The 23769-nt window shown below is 36.4% G+C and overlaps 1 protein-coding gene across 4 annotated transcripts in view; it reads right to left on the reverse strand.

The window, feature by feature from the left end:
* Positions 1-23769, reverse strand: part of Kdm3 (Lysine demethylase 3) — a 210375-nt gene that overhangs the window by 37902 nt on the left and 148704 nt on the right. For all 4 annotated transcript variants that reach the window (XM_073076468.1, XM_073076467.1, XM_073076470.1 and 1 more), the window contains one exon: positions 15378-15419. In XM_073076468.1, coding sequence (XP_072932569.1) covers positions 15378-15419 — 42 coding nt within the window. The remainder of the gene's footprint in view (positions 1-15377; positions 15420-23769) is intronic.

Below are 23769 nucleotides of genomic sequence, written 5' to 3' on the forward strand. Positions count from 1 at the left end.
CGTCGAGTCTCAGCGCGTGACGGGCATGACGTTCCGCACTCTACTTATCCATAGACAATTTGTTGCGCAACCAACGGGACGGAGCCGAGCCACCTTCGTATTCAGCAGACGCTATTATGCCTTCACTTTCTCAACCTACATTATAACTAATCTACACTCCGCACACTGACTTTTGTGTAACTCATTCAACATGACTATGTATAGCCACTTTTAAATTATGTGACGTTGTAATTAAACTAATTAAGAGTTTAACTAAGTACCTTGCGGAACTTTTCATCATCATACAACTTCGAATTTCTTTCAAAAGAATCTTTATACATTACTTCTTTTGTATTATACATAAAATAAGGGGTAACATGTTACGTCATACTTATTTTTATCATTATCAACAATAGGTTTTTAAACACAATTAACTAGTAACTTGTAGGTATTAAAGTTAAAACCGGGCTAAAAAGGCAGCGCCACTTTATTATACTGAAGGTTTATTAAAACCAGTTTTTTCTTCCGTCATTTCGTGATCGGCAAAGGTAATTAAAAGTCGAGACGATGTTAAATGAGTAGATATTAGTTACCTAGTTTGTTGTAGTTAACTCTAAAGTCAGTGATAAAATAATAGTGAGCGAAGGTTAAAACCGTTAGGTAATCCACAGCCTTGACATAATGCTAATCGATGTGTTGATTGAATTCAATACTATTCTGATTTTGGCAACAATTTCAAACAACTTTCGACGTTCTTGTGCTTATTATATAATAACATTAAAAAACTTTGAATAAAATATTTACAACTTAATGCAATGCAATTTTAAATAGCTCTCATACATAAATCGTAATACGTGTCTGTAAAGAAGTAGAAAGACAAAGTTACTAATATATTACTAAAATGTATAAAAACAACACAGTAGATCTCATTTACATAAATTTGCATATCATTATCTAGACTGTATAATAACAAAATCGTTAACTCGAAATTTCGCATAAATTAGAGAGCGCGAAAACTAACTTACTAATTTCATCTCGTTTTTTATTTCTTGATTTAACAATTGTACCTATTCATATCGATAAATACGTTTTTGGAAATCTGGCTTGAACTAGGACTGACATTGAATAGTATTTTTTTTACAAAATAAAAAAAATGTCCGAGTTAACCACTTAAGTCTCAAGTGTCTCTACCATTTTGAATTGAAGCAGGATTGATTCTAGAAATTAAAATGATTTAATTAACGTCTTTTCTAAGCGTTGTCAGTGGAATCAATAGCACAGCTTGTTAGAAAAAGTTATGTAAATAGAGAATGGTGAAGAGTATGACATCATTTATTTGTAGAGCTCGTAAACAGATGCCACTACAATGTGTAGAGACGAACAAACACTACATGAGCATCGCAAAGCTTTCTTTAAACTTACATCTTTCAAGAAACCGATAGTAATGTAAACTTTTGACTAAACTACTGTCAAATATTTGTTGTAGAGTTGATTTTATTATAATTCAAAAGACAGCATATTCATTTACACTTTATAATATTACGACAGCAAAATCTTTCATAAATAACTAACCATACAAATATTTGTACAATATTTTATTTTTGTGCTACATTGACAAAGCAAACATATTTTTATGGAAATTCCTCAACACGAGGAGGAACAAGTTCTCAAAAAAACCTACTAACAAACCAACACAGAAGTAGTAACTATTATTAGCTGCGCACACATTCAAATAATAAAGAACGGTCGTGCCAACATAGAATCGGAACCAACAAATGTAAGGCGTGAGAAGTTTAACTTCACAGTACATTAATTCGGCAATCATTAGCAGGCGCCCGCTTACTGGATGTTGTAACAGGTCTGAGATCCCAATACATACAATTAGCGGCTGGATTTACGATATCTTCTGTATAACGATCTTGCTCCGATCAACATTCCTAGGGTTGACATGTGAATAGTTTTAGTTGATACATTTTGAAACATTCTTGATGTTTCAAAAATAACTTGGCTCTACAAAAACTTTTCGTGTAAAATAGTCCTATGTTATTAATATTATAAAAATGAAGGTATACTTGTTGTGTTTTCAACAAAATTATTACAGAAATCTCCAGGAAATCTTGGAAACTCACATAAGGTAATCTAGAAAGTGTAGTGATTATATGTCTTACAGAAGTCGACATACGACCTGAAAATGGGCAGCCCTTACGTCACGAGAACCGGTCTGCAATCGTCGATTTAATTAACGTACATCCGGCTAATCGGATCGAGTCTGCCCGACACGATCGTTACAATATCGATCGGACACTAAATGGGAAAGCTTCCTACTACCACAGTTGTATGGATACCGGTTGATATGTGAAGCTACCATCAGTAGGTATCATCTTAGCCATCAGGACTGCTAAAACATTTTTAACAACTTCAGGTAGTACCTCTATACTATATATTTAACTATGTATCCAACTCCATATAGAAGGAAAGTCCACGAGTGGTAGTGACCACTTATCATCAGGCAGACTGCATGTTCGTTTACTACTTCAACATATAAAAGTACTGTGCTACATACTTTCTTGTGCATTCTGATTGTATTTTGTATGTCACTGATCATAAGTCCTATCATAAATGTGTTGTTTTCCTATTGCTTGTAGTGTCATTATTAAAAGGTACAAAATAGTAGAATCGTTTATGAACTAAGGTCAGAATAAATGAACTTAAAGATACTTCGATGTTTAACTTATTATTCAAAGGCTCATAACATTGCGTCGGTAAGCGTTCATAACTCATACTTAATTAAACGAGGTTCTTGACTCGCTTCATTTAATACCTCCAATTTCGGATAAGTACTCAGAGTCGTGTACAAACAAAATAGCTCCGTATCGGCGGGTGGGTCGAATACCGTTCGAACGCCAGCCCACGTCCGTAATTCGAGCGCTCTATCATTCATATTGTTATGTTGGCAATGCTCGGCATCGCTAGTTCCTCGCTGTATCACCGACACCCATCTCGACTCGACACCTCACTCCTCAAAGGCCGTTGGCCCGCTTTAAAAGCGCGTGGGTCGTGCATTGTATCTGTATCTAGTTATCTACTCACATTGTTTATACTTACTGGTACGCATGCATGCAGTCGCCTAAAACGATCGTTTCCTATAGACCTACATTGTTCCTCATTGCGCATATTAATTATCTTATTACACAACGGCAGCGTACCGTCTCGGAACCTATTTGTGTGCGCCCGCAAGCGTTCATTTGCCAAAAGCTATTAATTACAACCGAAGAATAGAATATCTCGCCGGCTAATCCCCCGGAGACGGTTACGGTTACCGACAACGTTGATTAATGTGTGCGGGGTTCGTTTAACTCTTTTTATTCCATACGCTGCTCGTTTGTGTAAACGCGTACGCGAATAACCTTCTTTCGGGTCGCTTGGACGCAAATAGGCTCACATCCGCCGTACAAATAAATAAATTATAGCCGTTGATACGGCGCAGGCTCGCCTCTAAATTAAAGAGCTATCCGTCGAAACGGACACGTATTTTTATGTAAAAGCAACAAAGGAAAGTGAGTGAGGATTGCTTTGGTAACGCTCGGATTCGCTGCCAATTATGTTGACTGACGTTTTCACTGGCGCCGGCTGGCAACATAACAGCACGCACAGTGAACATCGGTGATATTGGTGGATCGTCGCTGAAGCGCGTACCGACACTGGGGCGGCCGATTTCGGGCGTGCGTAGAATGCAGCTGGATGGAAACAACTGTTGTTTTCCTCGAAGGCGACATGCGTGACGAATCCGAAACCGGTTACAGGGTATCGCACAGAACAAGGATTTAGTAGTGTTTTTCATTAAGTTTGACCCACTATATTACACAACTAAAAAGGCAGTTGTTATATTCAAACGAGATGTTGTAGGCGAAACAAATTACAGATGTTGACACAAATGTTCCAAAACACTACTCATATTGTATATTTACTTGCATTATAAGCAATGTTTAGACAGCGCACAATTGTTGTTATAAAGTTTTGATTATTTCAAAACAAATCTAACACTTACGTAAACAAAGCCTAATATGAATCGTAAGCATTAAATATTTTGTAACAACATGTGTTATGAAATATTTTTTCGTCAATACACAAAAACTATCGGCCCCACTGCAACGTATCATATAATCGTAATATTTAAATAGGACGGGGATTTGAGTACGAGTCTTATTGAACGTGATACAGAACACTTCACCCCACATCCGCGTACATTCCGCTGACATCTATACAAATAAATAAAATAGAAGCGTCTGCTCGCAATGTCTAAATACTTCTAAATTCCGAATCATACCTACACCTATACTTCGCGTGATACAAAATCAAAAACATGTTAGTTAAATTATCTGTGTGTATTCGGTTAGGAAACGGCTGAACAGATTTAACAAGGGTTTCACGGGAAAGTGCGAGGGTATATAAGAGGGGAGGGATACGGGGAGAGTCCCGGAAACTGCTTAACACAAACATACAACAACGACCCGATGCAAACACGCTACTTTTATGTTCCAAACAGAATGTATTTTGAGGAATTACATTCACGCTTATAGTATCGCATCTTATAGTATGCCCTTTAAGTTTATTAAATGAATGTATTATGGTATGTTGTTCATAGATAAGTATAGATATCTCACCGCCTTGTAATTAAAGGAAGCCATTAAATGACTTAAACGGCTGACATTTCTGTCAGCCGTTTAATGGCTGTCATGGTGTAATTTACGCGGAACAATGCCGACATGCGTAGTTAAGACACGAATACAAGAAAAAAAATGTGAGCCGTCACGGGACGCCTGGCAGATGTGAAACATCGACATTATTTTGTAAAAGTAATATGCAGAAAAGAACATATTGTGATAGGAACTAAATATGTCATAATGATAAAATAAAATATTACGATTTTTTTCCAGATAACGATGACTATTTATTGAATTCGATTGCGCATGGCATGCGTCGCCACGCCAGAAATCGGTTTTACGTGCGGCTATAGATGTTTCACATCAAAAGTGCGAAGAAATATTATTACATTCGTAAATAATCTAAAAACTACATTTTTTAATATTTTTCAAACACGAAAATAGATGACAGTGGCAATTGTCAAAAGATTAAATTTTCTTGTTAGGAGTGAGTAATCTTTACTAATTTATGGGTATGTTGTTAAATCTACGGTACGAAATTTAGCATGAACCATGTAGGTAACCTACGAAGCACTGAAATAGTTAATATGTAGTCTCAATAGTAATTAAACGGCGTTACTAAATAATCTCCTAGCAGAAGCGGTATTTAATAGCTAACAATTTTAATATAGTATTTACACGTGGACATTAACACATTATTAGTGTGTGCATATAAAACTTAGAATATCCTCGTTAAGCTGTGTTAGCATTCAAAACATGCACGATGACGCACGTCGGTATTTTACGATCGTCTTTCTAGCGACAATGTGAACATATCAATCAATATTTACATAAAAACGAAACGTAGCGTTGTCGAGAATGTAACATGTTGGTTTATAAGCAATTGTGCAAATAGTGTTGCGCAATAAATCATGATGTTGCCGTCTACATGCGATGTTAATCGAACAATGCCGACAAGGTTAACAGAATACATTCATACATATTGAAATTGAACATCGGATGTGCGAGTGCCAATATCAAAAATATCTCGAGTGTAAATAACGGATGGGTTCGCAAATTATTATTATGTATGTATGTATATCTGTGAATGCGCAACGCTGATTGTTATGACTTTGAGAACTACTGACGTAGCGTATTTGACTTACAAATTGTGACAACATAATAATTCATTTTCGCGTCGAAAATTGTCAAAATGTATTACTCGTGGATGTTGTTTAGTTATTATTATTAATGTATTCAGATTGCTCGCCATCGTGAATTTCAATAACATTATTGATATTCTTGAAATCTACCTATCCGTTGTTGTCATCGTGTCACTTTTGATTTAATTTGAATACATCTGAAGTGAAGGAAATATACCTACCTACTAACGCTCAAAGAGTCAAATCGTAAACTGTCAGCGTAAGCGGGTACGCGTCGTTTTCGCAATAGAACTCCGTAAACGAGCCAACTCGATCTTATTTCAGTTATAAATTAAACGAACATAAAAGACTTGAACGAATAAAATGGGATGTCGTATAGTGAAAAGTTTACGAGGGGCGCGCGAGCCGCCGTCTACGCACACCAGTTGGCGTGGGTTCAATTCCTGTTTGAAGTATTTTAGGAACCACGCACGTCGCTCCCGGTACCTGTTTACAAATACTAACGCGCACTCGATTCGATTCCACGGATTTTGTAAACATAATGCCAAAAGAGGTCGACTCTACCGTCCGATACGGTGGGCTTAATACTTTTACACTTTGCGAGTATTTACTTCCAAATATTACTCATATGATACTTAAAATATTTGTATCAAGAGTACCTGATACATAAAACTTTATGTTAATGGAATTTTGGTGAATAAGAAAGGGATTATTTTGGCATACTATTTCAGTCTAAAGATTTTATAAGTATGTAATCGGACAGATTCTATCTATTCCGTGACAGGTTAAGATTCAAAATAGGAATTACATTGCCTGCTCAGTATTACAATTTGCGGTGAAACAAAACTCAGGTTTCCATTCAAATGTGCCTCCGTCGATTTGCATTACAGTTATGATGCAAAGACAGTAGCTCGAACTAAGCATAAATACCCCTTTTAAAAGTCAAACGGGTATAAATAATTGATGAATCGCCTCTCCGTCCGGTCCGGCGTAGCGGAAGAAGAAATCGAGCGAGACGGGAGCTCTGATATCGACAAACCGGTTTTGAAGCCACTTCGATACATAAGCAAGAAATAAATGAAACACCTCCGCCGAGCAGCCGCAGACAGACAACTGAAAGGTATGTGGGCGCGTTAAATGAAGAAAGGAATAAATTATGCGAGAACGGACGAGCAAAAACACGAAACTCTATCGTATCGTATACCTGCGGAGCCGACAGCGACCCTTTGTAACGTTCGATCGGACCGCCCATAATGGCTCCTTGGAATTTCCTTCGCTTGTTAATAAGATTCCCTCCTGAGGATATTCCGTTAAATGATTTCTCGGTATAAACATCGATCCAATTAATACGGATCATTTATAAAAAGACGCAGAAATCAAATTACAAGCCAATATATGAGAAGGTTATATTATTACGTCACAGACTTAATTTTTATACAGACTGATTAAATTCTCGCTGTACGTTTTTACAATGAATTCAGATTTGACAAAAAATACCACTCTCTATTTAATGTTAAAGGTACTAAAAATATAAACGTTCATTTGTCGAATTAAAGTCTCGATGCCAAAAAAGGCCACTAAACAACCTTTTTTCATTTCTTAAGCAAACGCATTCACAAAGAAACGCACGATTTAGTTCAAAGAATATAAAGTTTGTATCGATGCAGTGGAACATAAAGATGGAAGTAATAACCTGCCTATTAAGTCAGACTGAAATGAAGTGTAGACAGCACCAGTAGAGATCAAGTTCGGTTGTCGAAGTCTCGAAAATGCCAAATTTGGAGGAGAAACAAAAAAGTCACGAATGTTGAAAATATTTCGACATTTTTGCCGCAGCCAAACGGTTATTTTGCGTTTATTGCGTTGACTCTGATCGCTCCGCTAAACGATTCTCGAGCATTGAACTTGGCAATTTAGAAGCTCTAAAGCTATACGATTTTATTAATGGCTTCAGACGAGCTCACTTTAATGGTTAGATTGAGATTACATCAATACTTTATCATCGTGGTATCGTTTTCGTAATTGAAGCTTCCGTCTTTCTCTCGATCGATTGCCCGTTATGATATAAACGAGAAATGAAAATGAAATCTTAATATTTTGTAGGAAACCTTTGCAAGATTCTTATATCGTTAACAATTCCCTAAAGAAATTTCCAGCTGTTAGAGGCATTAACCTTGAAAACTCGGAACCTGTCTTGCTCGAACGGCTAATCAACCCTCGCGACCGAACCACGGGGCGCAACACGTGTTTGCTCACGCAAAGGCGTATTTATAGCCACAATACTTAAGAACAGTTGCGTAAGTTCACTCAGAAGAGTTATTAAGTTAAAAAGCGACCGTTCTATTTCGGGTCTAAAAATGACGGAACGTTCGGTAAAGGAGAGAGGCGACAAAAACGAAGATCTCAATTAACGAAACAGGTTAAAAACAAAGTCACAGTGCCGTCCGATTCCAAAAAGAGGTCAGTGACTGCTCAACGGGGTGGCGTTCCCGAGTGGGGGAGGGGCCGTAATAACATATTTGAAAAAAACGAACCCCGAACATCTGCCACACATGTGCGCTTCGCTTCATACAGTGAAATAATGCAAGTGGTGCGCGTAACCGCACCGTCGACGCGGCCGGTCTTTTTGTGCAGTAGCTTTTTGTTGCCTTCACGCTTTGTGCTCGAGCTTTCAAATGTACAATGCGTTTTTTTAACAAGAAGGGAAATCAATACGTTCGTAACGTTTGAAACCAACGCGAATGGAGTGATTGATTAATGATCGTTTCTCGTAATGAACTTGCTTTGCTATCATTGGCGATCGTCATGCGACTTCGCCGAAACGAGACATACTCGCCTCGCTTTAAACAAAAGTGAAACTTATTAATATAAAAACACAGTCACTTAATTCGACTGTCTCGAAGATCCATTAGAATGTGAGTGTAGAATTGTATATCGAAGAAGTTCTTAGAAGATCGGTACATTTGGATCGATGCCAGACACTTTCTTTACTCCGATGTAGAAGGTCGAGCAAAAGAATAATAATCAAGGTATAAATTTGGATGTTGTTCTTCAAAACTGTCATCACAAATTTACACAAGTAAAAAACGTATGTCATATTTTTTACAACTCCCGAAACTACTCTGGATATGTCGCAGACACTTGGAGGTGATCTTCACCTGACTCTCGCATGTTTTTAATTGTTTTTTTATTACCTTATACTTTGATTTGAGGAATGTTTATAAACGTAATCAATACTAGTTTAATTTAGGTCGGTTCTGTCAACGTACGATGTATAATTATTAACAGACTACTTTTAATACTTAAGCCCCCTGGGGCGTTGATGCCGTCAGAACAATTTATGCGTTTAATAATAGGTTGTCGGCAAGTTCAAATAAAACAAGGCATGAGTAAAGACAATAAATAATGCACTTAACTAATGACACATTTATAAATTGTGAATCACCTTAAGCGTATACAGTTTTTTAAATGTTACATCACGGACAATATGAAATCCAATTAAGCATGCGTCAAAACGAGTATGATGCAGAAACATTACTTCATAGCGTGGTATAATCACGTTATCGCCATGGTGATTTCGTAGATGAATCGGCGGCGGCGGGGCAGGAGCCGAGAGGGGGTGAGCAGGCGAGGAGGGGGGCAGGTCCCGTTAGGAGAAAGTAGACGCTTACACCGGCGCACGGGCACGGATCGTGACGGCGCGCTGGACCACGGCCATCTTGGAAACGTTCAATTCGATTTTATCGACGCGACGAATTCACCCAACGTGGATTTACAATCACCACAAACCAGACGTCTCACTCAAATCCGTTCAGCCACGCTCTATTAGCGCTCTTTAATAAATTTAAAAGACGAAAAATATTAGCTCATAACTCTTATTGTATTAGATCGATGGACTTTCTCTTTTGAAGCGAAATCTCTTAATGCATTCGGCTATGTCGTAAGAAAAATACCTTAATCATCATCTATTGTTATAGTTAACCCAAAAGAATGCCATTCATTTTATGACGCCTTGTCAATAAAAAGTTTCGTCGGTAATTGTTATGTAAATGTAAAATGTCAGGCAATATAAATAATATTAAGATTATTCTGAATATACGGAGCATGACAAGGTCAGGTCGTTTATTTTAAATTAAAAGGACGAGGCAAGGACTCGTGTCTTGTCAGTGATAACCGCTGACTGTTTAAATCTGGAACAGGCGTAGCGATTACGGATAAGCAAAACGACAATCTCAAGTACATTGCCCGTAAATACCTCACTTAGAACGAAGCAGACATCATAGCAATTATTGCGCAAGCGGTAAAATAAAATCACGCGGGTGATAAATAATGTTTCATAACTACACAGCACTAGAGCAGTGCGATGGTTTGAGAACCCGCCCGACCGGTTGCCGGCCGGCGCGCAGGTGGCGTCCGTATCGACTACGCTCTTCCACCAGGCACGACCCTGAACCATAATATAATGAGCAGCTACCATAAACAACCGTGTATGAAGCTATACCATGTTTTATTATACTTGTTTTCTTATTAAAATACTAAATAATAATATTTAATGTTGAAAGTTCAACCAGTGAATGGAACCTTTACCGCGTTTGATGTTTAGTTATGTAACGGATTCACAAGAGTGGATTCATTCGAGCAAACATAGAGAATAGATTTATTTTCAATAAACCTCGCAAAATCGCAAACCTCGCAAAGTGATAAAATCATGTATAAAATAAAATTAACGGGAGTGTGCATCTGCTGTGATATAAACGAATACCCTATTCGTTAATAAAGCGCCTAGCTATTTAATTACATACGTCAATTAATTTACACTAAATTTCAATAATAATTTATTCGCCTCCGATTCTAACGTCACTGATAAAATTATTCTCTATATTTCTAAAAAGTGTTTGTACATTTCATTTAAATTTATGTCCACGACGAATCATGTTTTCCTTTTGAGTCGCACGTTAAATATTCAGTTGGAATCCCAACGAGGTATTATCATACAATCATTATTCAACCACATGTTTCAATACGTTACTACTATACGTATCTACATTGTTATATTGTTTTAATCAATTGTTCATCTCACTAGTATAACGATCATCACTCTTAGAGAGCTACTGGAAACAAAACATACCACTTTATAACAGTAGAGAATTCGCCATATGTGGATCTGTAATCAACACTTAACAGGATTATAATTATACTTGAAATAGGACTTTTTTGCGTTGCTATTTTTCAAAACTGAGTAATTTGGAACGGCTCATTTATGTTAACGCGTCATTTAACTAAGACCAGGTACTCACATCATGCGCTACATTGCTACAAAGAAAAGGTAAGCAATCAAACGGATATTAATCCCGGTTTATTATTTCCTTACCATGGGTTTGATAGACAAGCTACATAAATGTAGACGTGTATGTAGGTATAAGAGAGCAGGCGGTACGTCTGGTGGAAAGTCATGCAAAATTGCATGTTACCGGCACCGCTTGCGAGGGTCGGGCACGCATGTGAAACTCGAGCATTAGCGCCTGCCTGCGGCTAAATATGAATTCCGATTATGCATGCCAGTATTTTTTAGTCTACATTTACCGGATTGGTTATTTATCAGATCCATATTTAACTTCAGTAGATACAGGAATTAATTATAGATGATAACTATCTGATCGATTATGACTCTACAGATAGCTTTAAATTCAAAACGACTCGTTAAATTATATTTTTAATGGAAATTTGTGGTGTGATATGGATTATATCACTCTACGAGTCCTAAAACGTACGATATGTCAGATAACGTTTAAAAATAAGCAAATTAATTTATTACCTATACGTGTTCCAAATCACTTAAGAAATGAAAGATATGATAAGGACACTGACGATCTTATCATTTAATTATACAGATAGAGACACAGTGATTGATAACTTGTAAAAGAATTTCGAAAGAACTTCCATTATATTGTGCATAATATCCTGTGACTGAGCGAAGGTTATTTTTGTAATATACTTTTGTAAGTAAACGAACGTGTCGAGGGTAGCAATGAGAAGATTACACGAGGTCATCCATAAGGATAACAGCAAACAGACGAGAAATTGCGACGTTGAAGTATGTATTATAATCGTAAACAAAAGATTAACGATGGAGCTCGTTCTATTGAACAAAGTAACGTGGGAGTAATTTATGGCCGCTAGGCTAGTTGAAAGTTATTTAATTGGACATTCTGATAAATATAAAATTTCCAAGTCGCAACATAGATAACACTTATCTTGTATGTATTTGCATTAACGGTTATAATTCATAATGGCAAATTTAGATCCGGCTCTAGGGCGATGAACCTTCGATATGCGGGTTCATTAATGCAATAAAGGCAACTGTCAGAGCAGAGCGCGTTGGCAGCGCCGAGCGCGGGAGCCTGCCAATTATAACGGCACTTACGTGGCGACTGCCTCGTTTACCTCACTACCTTTATAAAAACGCTTAACCAGGATATCTGCACGCATAATTTAAACAAGCACTTTTCAAATAGAAATTGAACAAAAACATTCGGTCGTTCCGATCAAATAACCTTTATGTCAAAGACGTTGAAACAAAACATAGAATAACTTTGTGTGGACGATATTCACGATGATAAAAACGAGTTTTTTGTCCAAATCCACAACAAAGGCCCCTCTTGTCAAAGTGTCTCGTCAGTGAAACAGGTAAGCTTGTGCATAACAGTATTCTTGAAAGGGAGAGGTGCCACAAATTTATTTAACTATAACAGCCGACCCTCGTCCCGAAAGAAACGGGAACACAAAAGGGACGTCAGGTAAGCTTCCCAAATCTCGCGTATACATCTATTTATTATTACAAAGCTGCTCTACATAATCTTGATATTAAATATTGTACGAGACGAAGGGAACCGGTTTTGTCGCGACTTGCGAGTTATGTCATGAACGTATTTTATTGGTCGGGTGAATTAGACATGGCTTCGTACTTTCACCGACTTTCTTGGTCGCGCATACGATCAGACACGAAATACTGGTCTGACTCGTTCCTCGCTCCTCGATCATGTTAAATTGGTATTGTTCACGATCGCTTTGTTGCGAGATTTCTGTGCCCGTAATAAACTCGACATTCGTCAATGTCAATGTACCAATAGAAAGTTTGCACTATCCAAAATCCAAATCATACTATCCGACGGGTATTGTATGTCTCATGCTATTTTTAATCAGCAATAGTATATCCGCTTTATGTCACAAAATAATGCATTATAAATCAATATCGCCTTATCATGTGACGTGATAAAATTTTAAATTAAATATAGAGCTATCGTAAATTACAATAATGTGACTATTTTATTGAGTTAAGATAACACATTTTTCATTGAGAGAACATTTTTCCTAAGAACTAATTGAATTTTAATGTTTTCATTCGCCCACTTAAATTCGACCTTAATACTTGTTAAGTCAATATAATACTGCTGCTTGTCAATTAGAAAACGTTAAAGTCACCTCTATTGTTCCGCGCCGATTAGCAATGCTAATGATTTTCTTATTACACAGCGAGACGTTTTTATCGTCGGCCAATTAAAGTTGACAACAATTCAACGCACAGTTGCCTTGTCGATAAAGGCGTCCTGTACGTATCGACCATACGTGCCTCCAGCAATAAATACTTGTTTTAGATTAATCATATCCGTCCAACTCGCCCACACTCACGCATTAATAAGCAGGTGTTCATAAATACACATTCTATCGTAAACTTGCGGCCGTAATTGCTCCGACGCACGATCCCGAGTTAACTTAAACAACATCGACAAAAAATCGAAAGACCGGTTCTCCGCTGGCATAAAATGGTTTCGGGGCGTTTCGTGTCATGAATATTCATTTAATTACACGAACATATACACAAACATAGGCGCAGGAGATTCGTGATGACGCACACCGAGCCGAAGACCGTTTTCGGCGTAGCGATGTTTTCCTTTTTCTCCGGCGTGTTATTTATAGCTCGGATCAATAACTAGAAATACGAATTCGTGGAATGTACAACGCTAAAACGATTCACTCGAGTAATTTACGAGTAGTAACACGATTCACACTAATGCTTGTTCTCAGAGATGAGATACGAGCAGTAGATATCTTTCTTTGCCGTTTCGTAAATGTTTCAACCAAGACCTAGACTTGAATATAAATGGATAGTGAAATGAACAAGAAATATTATTATCTTATACGAGTAAATTCGGAAGCTTTACAGTTTATGTGAAAGAACTAATACCAATTCTGTATTTTGACCTCACGTCATGTAAAATAAATTGCTATTGAATACTGAAGCTAAGTATACTAAGGAAACACAAAAGGTATGAAATAGTCAAGTTATTTCTCATTAACATGATAATGTTTTGACATAACATCCACATTTAAATTCATTATTGAAGTCGCAAATACAAAATGAATCCTCAATATCTCTGTTTACAAGTTAAGTATATTTTAAAGTATTTACGTCACCACGTAAAATAAAATACAGTTCGGCAATGTAATGGTTGAATATTATACGAATCGATTGTGTGTGATTACATGATGTACAAACAAGTATGTATTATGCAGCGCGATCAAAACAGGCTCTGGAATAAACAATTATGTAGAATCTATAGAAAACGACGTGACCCCGTTACTCGGATGCCGAATTGAAATTTAGATTGTGAAATGATAATAACAAATGTATTTGTCGTCCGCGGTGACCTCTGGTTTTTATCACGCCCGATGTGAAGCATAAGTGGTCCATGCATACGCAGATGTCGTTCGAACAAACAAAGATACTAATTTGAATGTAAAATTAGGGATGCTGGTCCCGATTTTTCGACGCAAACACGCTTAAGATGCTTTCATGCGTGCCGGTGCAGGGTACAGAATAAGAATATTAATGGTGAGCGAAATGTGGGACAACACGTATTGTATTATTTTTAACTGTTTTCCGTTCATAACGGCAAGTGACGTCATCACCAAGCTAATGCAGATAAAGCAGGAAATTATTTGTACGAGTGAAGTGTCAAACGTGTGTTGTAGGCACTAAAATATGTAACTGTGTGAAATGTAATGCCGTAAGCTAGATAAGAGGGTATAATTGCAGAATTGCCGTATAACGCATTGCTCATATTATGTAGAGACGTGTAAAAGTTGCAAAATCGTTACTTCGTAGAATGCACGGTAATCATAATAAAATATGAATTTTAATAGATACAGTTACATAAACACTACGTATGACGTACATCGTGTAAACCGATAATTTACTTGTACAACAATTATTTAATAACGTAAGTTAAATATTATGTACTCCTACAAATTAGATACTCGACATTATTAGCCCTCTTCGACTTAAGCCCACTCAACCTTCATTAATGGTCCTCCACGTGCTCCTAATACGACTGGGTATTTTCCCAAATCCCCAGAGTGAGAGCACCCTTATGTACAGAGGTACATTAAAAAAACATGAAATGGTTGCGTTTCAATGACGACAAACGTGATATTTGGTATTAAAATCGTTCGAACGTGTAACTCTACTCATACTAATATATTCCCACTGAATTATTTATTCGTGAATGACAAAGTGGAATGTGTTTTTTACCTTTCTTGGTAATCTCGGTGGATTCGCGTTCTGGAGAGGAACCTGAAATAGAGAATAAAATTTAATACATACTATTCATAGATTATTAAAATAAAAATAATTTTACTTTTGTGAGAGATAAATTACTGGGAACATTGACTTTAAAATCAAAACTTATCTGTTTACTATTTAATAATGCATAAAGTATACACCCGAATTATATGTAGGATATTAACTAACATAAATTATTATCACAAAGAAGCCAAATCATATCACTGAAGTATTCATAATCGCAATGTGACAAAAAATTGACATTTCAATCCACAATAAAGTCTTAACGAAATCTTTCGTCAAAGCAAAGGTTAAATATTTATTCACGGAATATTTCCGAAGCTGACAAGAATGGCGGGAGCGGACCGGTTACGGCAACCTGTTTTCAGCGAGTAAAAGGTATGTCAAATAAACAACCGTCTTCCATTATGTTATTCTGCGAACAACATACCGATACAACGCTCTAGAGATAAAAAGAAAGCTATAACATTATAATACAATGTACTATCGAATCCTAATGACGATCGTAAACGGGCCAGTTTTTTCTTTTGTTGCATTTAGTTGTATTGTTGTAAAAATGATAAACTCTTTGATGATTTAGGGCTGCTGTTTCTAGCTTAAATGGATTGTTAAGGCAGATTAGCTTTTCGTGAGCATTCATTTTATTCCCTTTACATAAAATTATGATCTTTCTTTGCTTTTAACGTCAGTCGAACTGTGTACTCGTTTACTGCTTTTAATATCACAAAAACACAATTGCTAGTAGTCCTCGGCAAAAAACTGGCCTTTTAAAAGCACTTAGTGACAAAACATTTGCGCCTCTTTGATAGCGATAATGGCAAATTCCCCGTATCATGTCACAATTTTAATTATTTATCATACGAATCTAGTTATTCCGCTTTATCATATCATATCAATGAATACAACTGATATAACTTATCTGTGTGTAGGCAGTGATAACGCGCGCATTCAGCAAAATTAATATTAGTAGAGTAATTTTATACCACTGCTCCAATTAATGTGAAAAACTGACTTTATTTCACGAGAAATCCATTCTTACATGCCACTCACTATATGAAATACCAAAGAGCTTTAATGTTTTACATAAATCGTATACCAATTTTATGTATGGTCAATCACTACTGGGCACGGGTCTCTTCACGGAATGGGAAGGGCTTAGGTCATAGTTCACCACGAAGGTCGACTGTGGATTAGTTGACTTCACATTGATGTTTTGCGAATATCTACGCTATAAATTTCAATATAGTTTTATTTTACAGTAGATACAGATAGAAAGCCATACAAAACTTAAATCTGATTTATATTTTTAATCTATGAAAATAAGAGAATAGAAAATGGCAGATTCTTTTAAATTACACAAAGGTACTACAGATTTATTATTTATATAGACAGTCTTTACTACAGTACTTTTTTGGTCCTGTAGCTTATAGTTTTTATTCAAAACAAGATACCTCGATACCAAGATAAAAACTCGTTATCGTATGAACCGACATTCATATTCAGTGATATAAATAGACGTTTTATCGCGGAGCAGGTGGCCAGAGCGGCCATATCAGCGCCTTTCCAGTCCACCCGCATCGTCGACGGTCTGCAGCTGTCAGTTCACTAACCCATAAACTTATGAGCGCCGTGGACTTAATGGCTTTGTGATTCCGCACCCCACCCTCCACTTTTATTGTCGCGGAACAAAAACCTGCGAGATTATCGCGATAACCATTTGATTTACTGAACGTTTACATGTCAGTTTTTTGTTCAAGTAACAAATGGGCGTGCAGTCCACCTGATGATATGTGGTTACTGCCGTGCATTAATAGGAATCTGTAATAAAGTCTCCCTTCTCACACCCATTAAAACAAAATTAAAATTCAGTAGATCTATTATAAAATAAACATTCTTTGTTACCTATATCTGTGATTCATATTCTATTATCTCTTATATAAACGATCTGTTATTAGATTCTACAACTACTTATAAAAAGGTATATTGATGCTGGTCACCGAAATCTTTAGTTTAAATTTTTAAATAAGGTCCTACAAACGTAATTAATATTTCATATCAATAATTCACGTCAATTTTAAACGCCATTGGCAACTGGTCGTAAATTAAATGAGACATGCCTATAATCATGTCAAATGTCCTCATTGCCTCACGCCACGTTCCCGGCTACAATTAACCTTATTTTGGTATGTACGCGTACATGTATGTATGTATGCCACCCAAATTGGGCAGCAGGCTTGCGAGACACGCAATTAAATCGTCGAAAAACCTGATATCCATAACTAAAGTGTAGGTGCAAACCGCCAACCAGCTGAGTTAAGTATTTATCGCTCGCATGACTCGACTTCGACTGACATTTCATTGGAACCGGTTTATAAGTTATGCAATAGAAAACATATCCGCTTAATAATATGCAGCGACTGTTGCCTACTTAGCATAATCACCTGTCAATTGTAGTGAAATATGTTAGATTGTGGCGCGTCTATAAAAAACTTATCCCTATAAGCGCCCACATTTTACATTGATATGTATTGTTATTTATCCTGGTACAGTTATAATAACCTTCAGTGTGTATCAGACCGGACAGTGTTGTTATAAGCTAAAAGGCTTTAAGCATCTATAAAATAAAATAGAAAAATAAGGCAAATTATAATCTGAATTTATATTAAAATTCATATTCTCAGATACTACTCTTATACAGCACATTTGGTAACTAATAACAAATCTTATGAAATTTTCGTAAAATTCTTGACTACAATTACGCCGCCAGTCTGTTTTAACAAAATTCTTTTCAAGAATTATATAAAAACCAAGATTGTATCTTATGTAAAGGGTAGAAATGTCATATCTACCGAAAACTGGTCTACTATTTATGTTGCAAGAGTGACATTTAATCTGTAGCTAATTAAATTACAATTTCTGAATGCATGGTTAATATCTCATTTCCCAAGATGTACCTATCATTGCCTGATCTTATACATTACATAAATCCATTTGGGTCGATATTGCCAGTGTACAGTCAATGACATAACCATTAGTCTTTATCCAGTGGTCTGGTTACTGGCGCAGGTGGTCACCCGCACTCTACAATTTATAGATTGCTACAAAAACGGCCATTCTCTATCAACACGGCTCTGCCCTTACCGTGATTTACAACTGCATAATACATATTACAAGGTCACGTTGTAATAAACAAGTAATACCTATATTTCAAAAATATGTAATTTTACTTATGAGTTCAAATCATATAAAATGGATAATAAGAATTTTGATTTTTTTATGTACCTACTTGAAATGAATAATGTACAGATACACTGTAATAACATTATTTATATTCAACACGTCCGTCGTCTCTACCCTCGACGCACATTCAAGCTTTATTTCAAAAGTGCTTCATAAAAGTTTCCTGTTTCATAACCGCCATTAAGCGGCAACCTGGCGTACTAATAGCCAACAACATGCTTGGGGGAGGCCAAAAAAACATGCTATTTTCCCCTTAAGGTACCGCGAGCACCTTTCTTGATCGGTATGCGGCCCGACCAGTCCACCAAACTGGTTCGGACGTGAGAAATGGCTACTCCGACTCCGGCGAGGCATGGCCGTTGCCCGATATACCCCGTGGGTGATATGTTGGACCAATTCCGACCGTAGTAATAAGCATTGATCTTTTTTATTGTCGACATTTAGTTGTTCTAACTATACAGTCATATCTCACCATTCGGCTATATAAATAATGACATTCGGTACTCTATATTTAATTAAAACATTTAACCCGACGGGTTTATAACCCGTCGTAAACGGTGTTATAATCCGGTCCAATTTTTACTAACCGGAGAAAGAAATTTGGCAGTTTATATAATGAATTGTCAAATGTCGGTCTTTGATATACAAAACATTGGATAGATTGATTACCAATTACTATAATAAACAGACAATTTGCTTAATTTTATTTTGAAAGTTTGCTGCGATTAACAGGCCGTTGACCTTCGTGTACAAAATTAATCATAACTGTCACATTATAATCGCAAGCTGCATAGAAAGTATTTTTATAATGCAAATTACTATGTAGTATCCAGTTTGTTAGCAAATAATCAATTCGACGCACCTTGCAATTACGTTGACATTAATCAAAATGCGATTTAGATCCGATCTACGGCAATAGCATTTGCAAAATGTTATGGACCTTATTATGTAGATAATGTGTGCGTCGTGTATATTTTTACAATTAGATATTGACTTTCTATTTCAAAGTAACGATCGTACTGATACGATAATTCGTATAATTAAGTAATGTAATATCAGTATTTCTTTTCGTTTTCGTATACTAAACAATTACATTTTTTATAAACCAAACATATAATTATTTCACTTCACATGTTCGTATTCAACATGAACCCTCCAGTTCTAAACAATGTTTCATGGATAACTTTCCATTACTTTAAAGCCGTGTTCGATACCAGAACCCGTTTTGCACAATCTACAAGACAAGTAACGGATGTCGCTCGCCGCAGCTCACTGGGAGTGCCTACTGCCTAGCCGACACAACCGGACGAGCCTCATTCAATTTATGTGTACAATTAAACATGATACACGCTCCACCAAATCGATTCCAACAAATCCAGTTACGATATCGAGCGTAGTCACAACTAGATTTACGTATGTAGCGACATTACATTAACGTACAGATAATGTTGTTGAATGGTGTAGTATATTTCGTAATTTCATAGCGTACACTACTCAGGCTTCCACATTAACAGTCTCTCGTCTCTCATCGCGTTCTGTTTATCGTAAATTAAACCGAGCGGTGATGTGTAGGTATCGATAACGAGCCCGCACTTGGCAAACGGCCGTGTTGTAAAACAGACAAATAGTGAAGCCGACTGCTGCGGCTTGATACTGACTAAAAATAGCAGTGTTTTCATAAACCCAATATGAGAGTTTACGCAGAGCTAGTTACGGGAATGAGGTCAAACGAGTTGGCATGCGTTCTCCTGTCTTCTCGGCCGGATTGTTGAAATATAACAGCGCCGATACATATAAAAACCACTTCAAAGCATGAGTCACGGATTAAAGGAGGAAAATCGCTAATCGTACGACTGCTTTTATTTAAGAAATAACGTATTATATGTACCTACTTATAGCTATAATTGTTCGATTGTTTTCAAACTACATGTTTAAGTATAACATTTGTTTATCAGTTTCACGAATTATGGCCAACAATAATATTATTATAATGATGTCAGCAAAGTTATTATAAATACCGAGACATAATTTAAATGATGATTCCACAGAGTTAATTATTTCATAGATAACATGACTGACTATATACATAATTATTATAACTGTAATATTATATACGTTCGCGGTAGTATCTCATATATTAATAAACTCGCATATATTCATAATTTTATTTGTGGTACAGGTAATGGGATTAACTAATCTGGAAGAATTCAGATGCTATCCATATCTAAATGCCGTGGTGTCATATCTCAGCGTCAATTTATTTGTTAAGCTTTTACAACTTACATTTGAACAAAAACAGAATGCTTTGAACTCGAAAAACTGATTATAGAGATTCTAATGATATAATGTTATATAATGTTTTTGTGATGAAGCACTTCCGGGTTTAACATAGATTTAAAATATAATTAAATCCTATTAAACAGGAAGCGTAGCCTAAATAATTTAACTATCAAAATCAGTTCGGCGGGTCATCCATCACACGCACGATTAATTTGATGAGCTAATTCCATACACGTTATACATTCGGTTATAACTAGGTCGGTTACGAGTGTTATCTTGGAGGAAAACAATAAGTAGGTATAAGTAAATATAGGTATAACATCATTTAATTTTAATCAAAACATTATGTGCAGGTTTCGAATAACAAATCGACTGACGTTATAAAATAAATATATACTGACGAAACCGGAGAAAATTGTGTGTAATGAAGAACATCTATAGAGTCAGTTAAATCAGTTCTTACATTTTAAAAAGACTCCATTCGACTGTCGTACAATGTCAATAATAACAAGTGAATAAAGGTATCCAGGGAATGCACAGGAGCATCTTCCAGCGCTCCTACCAGAGGTTACCAATGCGTACAGTATTCAGAAGCGATTACGTTAACTCTTTTTCCTAAAATATAATCCAGCAAGATTGTTCGATATTATTATTTCAATCTCTTCTAACCTTTATGATTCTTAAAAATACTAATATAGAATTTGAATATAATGTTCGTAACAACAGGAAGAAGTCATCATTCAAAACAAATTAAGTTTGTTTTTGGACCATTCCATTTCCCTGGTCCACCTCAAAACCTTCACGCTTGATCAGTTCGGCGATAGAAGAAGGGAAAAGATTGCAATTGCGTTGAATTCATTTTTTGTGACGTACTTTGCTCCACAATTATCTATTTAATTTGTAATCTCGTGCACTCGAAAACATTTCCAGTTGTTCTTGCCACATGTTCATATACGTAGGTAATGATAACAGCTAGTTGGCCATGAATTACAATAAAGTAGCAGTCTCCTATCGTAATTTAGTAACGCTGAAGTGTGTCACTGTCGCATTCAGCAATAAATTTCGTTATATAAAGCCGAGATAGCTATACAAATAAGCATTTTGAAACTAATTTCAATCATTTTCTTTTCTGTTCTATGTGTATTTTCAAGATTCGGCGACCATTAAATGAGGAATATATTACAAAGAATATAACGTATACTATCCATAATCATTTTGTAGGCAACAAAAAGAATCAAGAGAACATTCTGATTCGTTACAAAACCCGAAGCGAATCAAAACGCTAGACTTTCAAATGGTTGAAAGTTTTAAAAATAGACGCTTACAAAGTCAACAAAAAGGGGGATATTGATTAAGTGCGGTGTACGGCTGTGATTCGTAGAAATCGATATTCGCCAAGTTTTGTGGCGCAAACGCGTGATCGACTTGGACGCCTAACAATTTAAGAGAAGTAGTCTCGTGTATATGATAATTTAAATTTGATGACTTCACGGTTCATTATAACAGTATCTCCATCTTCCCTTATAAGATCACTGCTGAACATAGGCTTACTCTATACAGGAGGGCTCTAACACGGGCTCTACCGTAGATTAATAACTCCGAAGGAAGGTGATGCCGCTCATCTCATCTCCTGCTACTTAATGCCATAAATATAAACAGTAAACAAATGCCATAAATATAAAATGTAAACAGATCAAGGTAGGGGAAATAATTTCCAAGCATCATCTCCTAGTTTGTTGACTTAATGGTCTGCATCGACTTGCGTCAATTGAATATTAGAATTTCATATTCAGTACTCCTCTGAGTACACTACGCAAGAATTTACATATATATCATGAATACTACAAAAGGATTGTGATATATCTTTTCAAGTAAATTAGTAACAGTTGTTTATTTATACGGTTTTAGTTTTCTTGATCCAGGATTTAAATGATAAAATGGCAAAGAAGCAAAAAGTCGTGAACTTGCCTTAACGTACAAAGCACGACGTATGGATGCGAATCAAATTCTGTAGTCACAGAAGCAATAAAGGTCATTGAAAAGGCACGCGAGCCGAGTTCCCATGGCCGTCGGAAACAATAACAAAATCGCGAGCTCCAAGCACATAAACCGGAGAACAATCGGCCGAGTGGAAACAAGAGAGCGATATAAATCAAGCTAAGCGTTGCGTTGCGTGCACCGACCGGCCATAGATCCTCGTTTCGTTTCTGCACGCCTTCCCGCCGCGTCGCTTATAATTACCGAGTACTTTCGCCAACCAACGGCTCGACGCCATCTTGCTATTTATATTGCAAAATGGCGGACCACGTAGCACGTGTTCCTCTTTCTTTTGTTATTTAAACATGCCAGTGCCGGTGCACAAAACGATTAGGAATTTTACGATTGCATAAAATGAGTAATACTGATTTTATAGTGTTTAATCCACTTTTGTTGATACACTGGTATAGAACTAGTGTAATTTAATTCAAGATCTGGTAGATTTGGAACTCACGGTTAGTAAACAAGGACTCGTAGGAAATTTACATTGAATAGGGTGCCGTGTAGTTGCGATGTGACTGCGAACCGACGAAGGTCACCTTGACCAATCGACTACTATATTATTTTATCTTTATATCTTATTACATAAATTATTATCTAAGATCTTTAGTTACAGGCTAATAAATAATGTATTAATTGTTTCAAACTTTCAACTTAAGTTTTCGGTAATCTTGTAAGTATAATTTTTGGGATAAAACACACCTAATATAGTTACTATACTACTACAATTAAATATAAAGGAAAACCACCTCACTCACACATAAACATTTCACATGAAAAGACA

Source organism: Epargyreus clarus, unplaced genomic scaffold (assembly GCF_041222505.1).
Source record: "Epargyreus clarus isolate Ecla_fem2 unplaced genomic scaffold, WU_Ecla_fem_2.2 ptg000009l, whole genome shotgun sequence".
Classification (NCBI taxonomy): Eukaryota; Metazoa; Arthropoda; class Insecta; order Lepidoptera; family Hesperiidae; genus Epargyreus; species Epargyreus clarus.